The sequence below is a fragment of the Gadus chalcogrammus genome, chromosome 15 (genome assembly GCF_026213295.1).
Source record: "Gadus chalcogrammus isolate NIFS_2021 chromosome 15, NIFS_Gcha_1.0, whole genome shotgun sequence".
Taxonomy (NCBI): Eukaryota; Metazoa; Chordata; class Actinopteri; order Gadiformes; family Gadidae; genus Gadus; species Gadus chalcogrammus.
In genome coordinates this window covers 19,204,333-19,215,961 of record NC_079426.1, presented here as the reverse complement: position 1 = coordinate 19,215,961, position 11,629 = coordinate 19,204,333, and the positions used below count along the sequence as shown (strand labels likewise).

Sequence of the window (11,629 nt, the reverse complement as noted above, 5' to 3'; positions counted from 1 at the left end):
TGGGTTGGGCTTCTGACTCGAGCCCTTCGGCTGTAGGTCAGCGCAACCCGCCCGACAGACGAGCCCAACCCAACAGGTCCCCGAACAGGTTTAGTTTTCACTCGGACGAATTGCACACTCGGGTGGGGCACGTATTCCTATATCTGCTTGGTGAAACGGGACTATTGTACACACAGAGAGACGCTACACTGTTGGGTAAAAAAGCGGAGCTCTGTAAACACTCGGGTTGTTCTCTCGATTTTTCCACAACAGTTTGTCGGTCATGTTTCGCTGTGGAATCGCGTACCCCCGATGCAGGTGGATCCTGCCCCTGCTCCTGCTCTTCGCCATTATTTTCGACATTATCGCCATCGCGGCTACTTCGGGATGGGTCGAGGACGAGGACGCCAAGTCTCACTACGCCAACATGTGGGAGCAGTGCCGTGGCAGGAACGATCAGTGGGAATGCAAATCACTTATGACGAACTGTAAGTATACTAAATGTGTGTTGTGTGTTGTGATATCGCCATGTCACCAAGACAGCACAGCACGACGCACTGCGGCTGCGCAGTTCGCTCGAAGACAGAGGTGTAAAGAATCGCAAACTGTATTTAATACGAAGATTGGTAACGGCGCGAAACCTAATAGCCAATCCAGTGTCTGTAAAATGTTGTGCGTTACATGAATTCGACATAAATAGGTGGATTGGCGTTGATGAGGAAGGCCGTGTTCCCCTAGCGAAGATTGGATACAAACTAAACTAACCTTCATCAAGTATTCTCCAACAAACCCGGACAGGTTCTCAGGATAATACATCATGTGTGTCCTCGCATGATTTCTGTACTTGGGAAAACAATAGTGGATCGAATCTCTCAGTTCAACATTGATTGCAACTGTCACCCAAAAATATTGTATGGGAAACCAGGGATGAGATGTTTGGCTGGTGAGACAAACCCCAACCCTGCCAGACCATTCTGAGGAGGCTAGGGACCAGTGTGGGTTGTAACTACCTACGTTATGAAAAGGAGCAAGGTCTAAGCCTAGGACTTTAGTTCAAGATGGCTGGCTTTGAGGCCGACATGTTAACAATTGCAGCTCTATTTATAGGCCAATTGTGATTGAGGGTCTCTCTTGGCTGGAGGTTGTGCTGTTGCCGCACGCACGCACGCACGCACACGAGCAAGAAAGTTTTTGTGTTATAAATGTTATGATGACATTTTTACATATGAATGCAACATATGACATGGGTATAGCATTTTGTCTCTTTGAAATATTTTCACCAGGGAAGAATTATAAATGAACAAAAGGACCTAACAAAAAACAACAACAACGTTTCATATCATTTTATGAGGACATGTGTCGTTTTTGGAAGGCTTATGATTGATTCGGAACCCAAAACAAACCCCAAGGCTGGTTTGCGGTTTTTACCCTATTTCTTTCATGAAGACAATGAAAAAAATATTTTTACCAACCAATTTTTTGTTTGTTTTCAATGTATAATCTCATACCAAGGTTACGCTTGTATTCTGGGATCCAAGATCGATGAGAAAAGCATATTTTTTTTAATAATGGAATTACGTATGAGTAGTTTGGTTCATGACAATAGTTCCCTGCACTATTAAGGTTGTTTGAAAAACAGAAAAAACTAGCATATGCTCTCAGTCTTGGTTCCAGATCTATGGCGTGTTTCACAGAACTCGGATCAATGTAGGCTATCTGAAATGGATACAAAAGCAAATGTCCTACTAATATTTGACTGTAAACTCCCTATACCTTATGAATGTTAATATCTTCTCATATTGTGTGTCTTGTTGCTGGTATGTGTGTATGGTTGTTTAAAAACAAACTCGCTCTCCGCCTCTCTTTCTCTGCAGTTATGGTGTCATTGATCCCTCGCTCAATCCCGCCCGAACCCTTCACTTTGAATACCCATGTCTGTTATTAACCAGTTTTACATGAGATGTAAGCAAGAATACAGAAAACCAGACACAAAGGGCAATTACAAAGTGAGCTTGCTCACAATTCATATACAATCGAAGAACACACACAAACTCTGCAGTATTTCTGTACACAAAATGTTTATTCATCATATATTCTTAAACAGAGTGGATGCAATTAGACTTTTATAAACAATATGCCAATGACAGTTCCATATACATTTTCAATAATATGCCCAAATATTTTAATTAACTTTCATATTCAGTAGATTATAGTTTAAAACAGTTATTTGCCACTTTACATATATGTTCAAGGGACTCAAAAATCGTTTAAAGATTGCTGCACAGTTATTAGAAAGTAAGAAAGAAAGGCGGAAAGAAAATAGAAAAATCCGGTTGAGCAAGTTTGATGCGATTGCCTGTGCATGATTGGTTCCCGGTCATGTTCCACTCCCACACCCAAAACACCTGTCACCCATAACAACTAAAACACAAACAACCACATTCATGACTGGAAAGAGCTGTTTCGTAAGAGATGATTTAGTAGCTGTCAGAACAGTTGGGCACACATTCAATTCAGTGGCTGGAGCTCTAGATTCAAATTCACATTTAAAGGCATACAATATGAAAATGTTAAATATCTCTACATTTATTGAAAAAGACAGCCCCTGCTGTAACTCATCAGTCCTTACGAGAGAGAGAGAGAGAGAGAGAGGGTACAAGGGATATTTTGCCACGACCATCTGCCTTTCTCTCTTTGTATTTTTCCCAAAGCGTATAATTATATAAACCTCTGGAATGTATAGTGACATTGTTAAGCGGGGGGAGGAACCTTTAAATAATAAAAACTATGACATTCTTCTCCAGAATATTTGCCTTCTGTGTGTCTGTATAATTGTGTCTTGTTTATTGAACATTGTATGTGTATGAGTATGAATTATTGTGTGTGTGTTCAGCTTGGGCCCAGGCTGTGGCTGCTCTGATGATCATTGGACTCCTCATCCTCATCATCGCCTTCATCGTCTCCTGTGTGGCTCTCTGCTGCACCCTGAACATCACCCTTCTGCCTTTAGTAGGAGTGCTTCTCTTCATAGTCGGTAAGACACACACACACACACACACACACACACACACACACACACACACACACACACACACACACACACACACACACACACACACACACACACACACACACACACACACACACACACACACACATCCCGACGGAAATTACATCACAATTGGCAACCTAAACAAAAAACCTAGTCCACCAAGGGTCCTTTTCAGAGCGCTTCCCCTCTTGTGTGGGGCCACTGTTGGCCTTTGAGGTTGAAAATGTTTTCAGAAAAGTGCTACTGTCATTATGCTGCTCTTTCATGTTTTGCCTTTTTGTTTCTCACCCAATGAGATTATTTCTACCGTCTTAAATGAGTTGGATACATATATACTCTACAGTTAGTTACTTTCACAAATCCAAACTGTAATGCATGTGTGCATTCGCTGCTTATCAATCATTGATGGATAAAAATAAGTTAGCGCTACGATATTAAGCTAGGATCCATGGAGCTTTCCCGGCTAGTTGTTATAGAAACAGTAAACAAAGCACTGAGACGCGGCAGGCTCTCTTTCCCACAAGCTCTCACAGCCCAGTGCTGATCAGCGCCGTGCAAGCGCCTTGCCGCCAGGAAAAGAGACTTTGTCCACAGGGGAATACGCAAAGACATGCATGCACATACATGCACACACATGTGTGCTCTAGGGCTGGGCAATAACTCAATATGATCGTATCTTGAAAAGCTTATCTTCATACCCACTTTGTTAGTATAAATGAATTAGGATCAGCATATTCTGAAAGGTAACCATACCGTGTAGAATTTCCATAATTCTGCAGACAATAAATGTCTTTATATTGCCGAGCCCTAGGGCAAATATCTAATATGGACACCCAAATACACGCACATGGACACACACACCCACCCACACAAACTACAAAACATTGAAACCACAGAATATATCACAACTTAGCAATAGCATGTAAACAATAACAACAATTCAATAATTATTTGTGACTAAAATGATAGCTCTTGGAAACTTGTGACAGTTTGTGACAGCGGTTGTCTGATTCCCACACTGTGGAGAGACATGGCCCTGGTTTAGTATTCCAAGAGTGGGAGGAAAGAGTTCACCAAGTTTATCCACAAATAACGGTGACACACAGAGTGAGACACAGTGAGAGGAAACGCTCGCATCACTACATTTATGAAGAAATTCTCATGAAACCAAAAGATTAAACTGTTTACTGTTAATGAGAAGAGAGAATTGCCTGAAGGGAGGGAGAGGGACAGGAATTGGGAGGGAAGACTGGGAAGTATGGTGTTTATAGGAACCGACAAACTCAGAACAAATGTTCATAGTCCACTTGTCTGTTGACTCATCTAGTTCAAGTTTAAGATTACAGAACAATGCCTGCAAAACACACACACACACACACACACACACACACACACACACACACACACACACACACACACACACACACACACACACACACACACACACACACACACACACAGTTTTTCCCACACCCTTGCATGCAGAAAGACACACACTTGGTAACACACACTTGCATGCAGACACATAAAGTTAGGTGTTAGTCTTGGCATTGTTGTTATTAGTAATTCTCACAGGCGCAACTATCTTCCTTTTTATCACTACAATTATCTCATGTTTTACCGACAGAACAGCTGCTTGATCAGTGTTTTGACCATACATACTTAAAAAACGGATGATTGACATGAAACAAAAATATTTTTTTCTCTTACAGTAACTGTAGAATTGTAACCCTTTTTATGAGGATCACTCAGCCACTTTCTTTAGCTCATATCAATCAATCAGTTGGATATGTTTTTTTTTGGAAATCAACCGAATAGCATAGATCTTTCCAAGATCAAACATGTCACATAAATATTTGCCGGGGCTGACGTACACAACAAAGACGTCCTGCCCCACCCTGGGCTTGGAGCGGCGCACAGACAATTAGTGTTTAAAATGATGAGTCACCACCAGTCTCATTGAAGTTCAGCGTCACAAATCAGCCATACATAAGATTCACTCAAGGACTGGCAGGGCGTGCTTTTTGTCCTGGCCTGACTCGATCAGACAGTGCAGATCTTCAAATGTTGATGTTGCTTTCACGGTCGCACGCAATAAGTAACTCCCTTCTGTTGAAATGCAACATGCCCTTCACAGTAAGGGAAACATGCGGCACATTGTTATATACTCCCTTCCCTTGGATAAGGCCTGCAACGTGCTAACGTCTTGTTGTTTAGTGTGATTCAAGATAAATCTCTTTTATTACAGAAGATCCCCAGAAACACAGAAAAAGGCACAATTACTGTAATAGAATAAAAGCAGAGTAGTGCTTTTATGGCCTCCAACCGTCCTGACTCAGTCAGACACCTGTAACTGATTACGTGAAAGTTATGCTATCCAGCTGGACTAGTTTGTACGCTGGGGTTATTCCGCGCAAGTGGGGTGGAGTAATGGGGTTATTCTAGCCGTATGCCCTCCCTTTAGTAGCTTGAATCTGGATCAGTTCAACCTAGGGTGGTCAACCTTGAGTTTTGATAACACGGTGTGAGCGCTCTCTCTCACTCTCGCTCTCACTCTCTCTCCTTCCCTGTTATCAATGCCTCATGGTTCCCTTCTCTCTTCCCATCTAGTTGTCCTTCAAATCATCGCGCTCATCATCTATCCAGTGAAGTTCAATGAGCAGATCTTCGAGGGCCACTACTCCTACACCTGGGCATACGGCTTCGGCTGGGGGGCCACCATCCTCACCATCGGCTGTGGGATCCTCTTCTGCTGCCTGCCCCGCTACGAGGACGAGCTGACAGGCCTGGCTAAGACCAAATACATCTACTCTTCCTCAGCCTAAAAGACTTAAAAGTTACTCTCATACATCGGTTGAGCTTTCCCACCATGCTGAGCATGAACGATGCTATGCTATGCTGGCCACTGAGCATTCCCTTCCCCTGCTTTAGTTATGTTTTAACAAATGTCCTGAAGCTCTGTTAGATAATAACCTGGCCATGCACAGGTGCTGAGGCTTTTAAGTTTGAGGCTTGATATACAGTATTGCTTTTTTTTTCCGTCTTTTTTTGTGCTAACACCGAAAACACGTCCTAATCGGATTTCAGAATTGGAATGCATTTGGTATAGATTTATGTTTTTTAACTATCTCTTTTATTTTAACTCTCAATGCAACATCACCAAAGTGTACTTAAAAAACAAAGGATGTCATTTTGTAAAGTATAGCTTTAAGATGATCTATGTTTCTTAAATGAATTTGTCAGAAACAGAAGCAAACTGTCCATTATCAAACTTGTCAAACTGCGTGATGATCGATATAAATGGGAACTTTGTCAATTCCTTAAATGTACTAAAATGCATTTTGCATCGTGTATACATCTCATAGGGTGTAAATAAGGGAACAAGTCAGAAAAAATCCAGATATATAAGGGGAATTTTGTAACTATAGCAATCATAGTAATGATGTACTGTCACAGCAGATATTTTCAACTATTGATGTGTTTCCATCCATTACCTGCTTCCTATTAAGTGTTGACATTTGCTGTATTTGAATTGTTTTTGTATGACATGGGTAGACATGTAGAGGCACACAATAGATGGCTTTTGTGATCTTGAGGATAAAGAATTTCGTTTTCATGACGTTCTTGATTCATTGGTTGTTTCAAGACCCCTGGTCAGCACATTGCATGTGGTGTCGTCCCTAACATAGGAGTATGATGTGGACTGTCCAGGGGTCTTAATAACACTCTAGCTTTCAAATACCTTCTGTAATTTAAGATGCTAACACATAGCTGTAAGATCTGAGGATCTCTCATACCGACGCCTTACTGTTTTCATTTTTTTATTTGTCTTGTGGAATTCCTGATCCAACCAAGTCTCTTACTGTAACGGTTGTTCAGTCAAAACTGGATGTCAAAATTCAAGCTTGTTTTTATTATTTTATTTACAAAAGAAAACTGATGCAAGCTCAGTGGTGGATTTTAGATTCATATGTCTCTTACTGCTGTAAAATGAGTCATGGCAACATTGGCTAAGAATAAAATAAAATGCATTCATTCAAAATTTAAAGGTAAAAGGTTTAAATGTAATTTGTACAGTTATGGATGTGATGTATAGGTAACACAACATTATTCTAATTGAGACCAAGCTTTTTTTTCTGCGGTAGTTTCAATTGTTTATTTTGGAGTTGTGTTTTATCCAATAAAAGTTGCATTTAAAAATTGATTTATCATCAAACATAAACAATATGAAAAATATAATTACATTTTTTAGTTTTTACACATCCAACTCTTGCCAGGACAGATGTGAGAGGACAAAATAAGACAAAGAAACAAGCAAGATCTCCATGAATGACGAAACTGCTCTACCACTCCCTCCCTTTACCTGTCCCTCTTCATCATGTGTTCCAAGAAACTGAACCTGGATCTGTCAGGGCTTGCTTAGCCAAGCTGTTCTCACTCATTACGCTACCGCGATGAGTCGGTGTGAAGTGAGGTCACCACAATATTCCTAAGGAAAGCATTACAATTGAGTTAGTTGATATTTGATAATGCAAATCGAGGTGCCAAAAAGAGTGAAAGCCAGGAAATCACATTAATTTAGCAGAGCCTCACTCTGACCCATGACATCCAATGGCTGTATAACTGCTGATAAGTTCTGGGCTTGGAATGTATAATCTTGAGTTTACCCGAGGATGGTTGTAAATGTGACACATTCTCTCTCTCTCTTTTTCACACACACACACACACACACACACACACACACACACACACACACACACACACACACACACACACACACACACACACACACACACACACAAACACACCCATGCACCACATTGCAAAACAGGCTGAATCCTGTTTATTTATGAATCACACGCCCTTACAAACCACGCCCAGGGTGAGGCCTTGAGAACAGCTCCGCTTCAGCAAGCCCTGACAGCTCCAGTTTCAGCTTCCAGGAGCCAATGACGAGGAGAGGGAGCGGCTATAAAGGGAGGGAGCGGTAGAGAGGGAGAGAGAGCAATGACACCAGGGTGAAAGGTAGCAAGCAAATTCAGGAGGGGGGAAGGGGCGGGGTTGTACAGTACAGAAAATGAAAGACCAATAAAGGAGGTAGAATATCTATTATGCTGGCTTTGTTTCATGAATAGGAGATGAAGTGAGCGCGGCCACAAAAAAGTTATAAAATATATTTATATGTAGAGAGAGAGAGAGAGAGAGAGAGAGAGAGAGAGAGAGAGAGAGAGAGAGAGAGAGATCCTTATTATAGCTTATTTTGAGTATCTGACATTATTTGGGAAATGCAAAAATATCAACCACAAATAATCAACCACTTGCCACAAAGAACAAAATACTCCTTGAAGTTGCACACGCAATAAATGTCTGTGAACAAATATCTTAGTGGTAGGGTTAACATAAATTAAAAGATTCCTAAGGAAAACTTATACTAACATATTAACATACTGTTTATGTTTATATGTGCAGTGATTAAATTCATGCCTTTGTTTTAATCTGAAAACGCTTTCAGATTATGCTACCCCCTGGCTGACAAGCATGGTAATGCGTGTGTTTGTTCTCACAGGCTAATAGATAATGTAAATGTGTGGCTCTAGCTGACTTCCACCAGGGGTCATGCAAAAGCAGGTAATCGTTCTGCTGGATTAGCAGAAATCGAATATTATGAAGTAGCCTATTGACAGCATGTTGCACAAGGAATGCAATTAAACACAACACATAACTCCAAATCCTCACAACAATTATTCTATTGTGTATGACCTCATCTTTGGAGAAACTGAACCCGAATAAAGGAAAGTTAAGGATGTTTCAACCTTACACTTCGAAAATATTAAACAACCGAAATATTGAGCATTGACCCTGCGGCCGTGATCAGCAACAATAAAAGCTGCAATGGGCTCCTTTGGGGCCATGTCACAGTAATTCCTCTTGAAGGGGATGACCTTTTCAGCAGAGATACTTGCCGGGCACAGTACCAAACAGACCGTGAGCGAAAGGTAAAGCAACACGTTCTTAATCCTCTGTAGTGACGGATCCCTAACGATCAGAAGAATAAGGTCCAGGCTGAAAGTTCCATTCAAAGTTACAAACTTCCACACTTTCATTTAAGATTGAACCAAATGTTGGCCAAATATGATAAATGTTAATATATTAGGGGATTTGCATATCGTAACAACCAGTCAGGCTTGAGAAGGGTCAAATACATTGTACAACGAATTAACACTTTATATATTGTTATTGACTAATTAACGGGCATAGCCAAAATGTGCTTAAAGGAGACATATTATCTGTTTTCCCAACTAGTAAAAATAGTATATGAGTTCCAAAAAACATGTTTCTGAGGCTGTTTGCTGGAAATAGCTTTTAGGAAAAAAGAAATCTCGCCTACTGCTATTCCCCTCTGTTTCAGTCCATTCAGAATGAACTGTTTCTGGTCTCTGTAGCTTTAATGCAAATGAGTTGCTGCCCATTGACCAATGAGCTGTCAGAGTGAATTATCGGCAGAAAGCTATGTGGCCTCGGATAATATTATGAATCATAAAGACTGGGTTTGACGTCTCCACAACAAGTAAAGACTCGGTTAGGGGGTTATCTCGGCCATGGTTGAGAAGAATTGGGTGAAAGAAACTTTGGCCTTGACTCTCTGAAGTCCATATGGAACCGCTACATCGAGGAGAAAGGGATTGCACTCCGGGAGCTGAGCTGCCGGACTGCCGCCGAGCTCCCCCCGCCGGAGCTGCTGGACTGCTGCCCAGCTCACACACCTTTTGAAAAGGACGTTGTCAGGGCTTGATATAGATGCATTTCCTGGTAGACGTTGGGTTCCTATGAGCAATGTTGCCAGATTGGGCCAGATTTCCCAACCAATCTGGCAACACCACAGTATGAGTGAACTGCATTACGCAAATTGACAAAACCATTTGGGAGAATGGTAGGGATACAGAAAATGTTCTCTTTTGATCACAGCAGATCGAATCATTTTCACTGTGTTTAACTTAAAATCATTAGGAAAAAAAGCCTTATTTGATGGCGTACTGATAACATGATTTAAATTCCAGGGCTCTGTCTAGGGCCCTCTCAGGGGGCCCTGCACCGTTTTCACCTGCCAACCCTTTACAACACCTCTGACTGCAGGTAGGCTAGAGTGTGTGTAAGAATTTATATCTATTGAGGCACTAGCAATGTTGACTCTTGTTCTGCTTAATGATTGTAGTATGGACTTTGTTTCTGCCTCCCTTGTGGTTTCCGCTCTGTTCAAGAAGAATGTTTCTTACTGCTGTAAAATGAGTCATGGCAACATAGGCTAAGAATAAAATAAATTGCATTAATTCACAGAAGAATGTAGATATGCTCCCTGCGTGGTACTCCCCTCTCTTCTGACACCTCACCCCTATTCCTTATTCTTGGAAAGAAGTGCTGGCCTCTGATACATTGAACTGATTTATCAAACACAATTTCTTTCAATGTTGAGGGTTTGACCCTCCAGCGGTCCGCAGGGACTGTCCATATGCTATGACAGCAGAACAGACATTTGGACCCTGTTGTAAGTTTGGGGTCAAATTAGTGTATGTTGGGCTGTGGTTGGAAAGAGAGGTGGGGGTAGGCCCACATGTATAGTTTGGTTAGATTAAAACGTAAATAGTGTATACAGCTACTTTGCTAATGTATGTAGAATACAACAATAAGACAGAGGAAATGTGTTTCGTTTTCGTATAAGTCTAATTATTTCATACATATTCCAAGTATGTTGGGTGGGTAGGGAATCTATCTTCCAATTGTTTAGCTGTGCTAGTTCATGTGTAACTTTACTGTAATGGATTTGATATTACTCTTTAATTCGATTTGAACCCCAATACTTTTTTGCCCTTTATTAATCTCGCCCTAGAAAAAAAAAAGAAATATTACCAATATGGCTATCAACTGTTCAATTTAAATCTATAAAAACCTTGGTGCCTGAGAATTGAATTCCATAGATAACAGAAATCATAAAATATAAAGTAAATAGCTAACTTCCTCTCCTAGCATCTTTACAAGTGTGGTGGGGCAAACAGGATTAAAAACCAATTACGTAAGTTAATAGGCCTACTGGAATATGATGATTAATAGGGCCTCAACTAAATTTCCAGTGTGTAGTCACAACGTTAAAAATTATCTTTACAAAGTTGATGATTCCACTCTTTGCTAATTTCGAACTTCCTCAAGTTCCAATGTAAAAGGACAAAATTCCACACGCCTCGGATGGCAACACATTTGCTTGCTTTCATATATGGTTATAATTTAAAGTGCATGCCTATAACCCTAACCACAAATATTAGGAATCTTCAGATAAATACAATAACCCTTCTTAACTGAACTTCCATCCCCTCATTTGCTGTTTTTGAATGTGTCGATATAATATCCAGTAGTCAGAATATATGCCCTATAGTCTTTTAATAGGCTCTCAACCACAGCATGAATGAATGTATGATATGAACAAATATTGAAAGTGTCAAATTGACACGTGTCAAATAGACACATAGAAATGTTTATGTGGTCTATCCATCCAGAATACTAATTTCTAGGGAATTGGGGTTTCATAAATGATGTTTTGCCTAACAC

At 40.7% G+C, this 11,629-nt stretch overlaps 1 protein-coding gene across 1 annotated transcript; it reads left to right on the top strand.

The window, feature by feature from the left end:
• Positions 1-31: 31 nt before the first annotated feature.
• Positions 32-7,239, top strand: perp (p53 apoptosis effector related to pmp22). The gene is made up of 3 exons (XM_056609374.1): positions 32-467; positions 2,873-3,013; positions 5,642-7,239. The coding sequence occupies exons 1-3, from the start codon at positions 263-265 to the stop codon at positions 5,854-5,856; spliced, it is 561 nt and encodes a 186-aa protein (XP_056465349.1). The 5' UTR covers positions 32-262; the 3' UTR covers positions 5,857-7,239.
• The last annotated feature ends 4,390 nt before the right edge of the window (positions 7,240-11,629 follow it).

What these genes read in the sequence shown, in the direction of transcription:
- perp (XM_056609374.1), top strand. Translation starts at nt 263, where the DNA reads ATGTTTCGCTGTGGAATCGCGTACCCCCGATGCAGGTGGATCCTGCCC. An exon ending in CAAATCACTTATGACGAACT is followed by an intron (nt 468 to 2,872) that starts GTAAGTATACTA and finishes GTGTGTGTTCAG; the next exon opens with CTTGGGCCCAGGCTGTGGCT. An exon ending in AGTGCTTCTCTTCATAGTCG is followed by an intron (nt 3,014 to 5,641) that starts GTAAGACACACA and finishes CTTCCCATCTAG; the next exon opens with TTGTCCTTCAAATCATCGCG.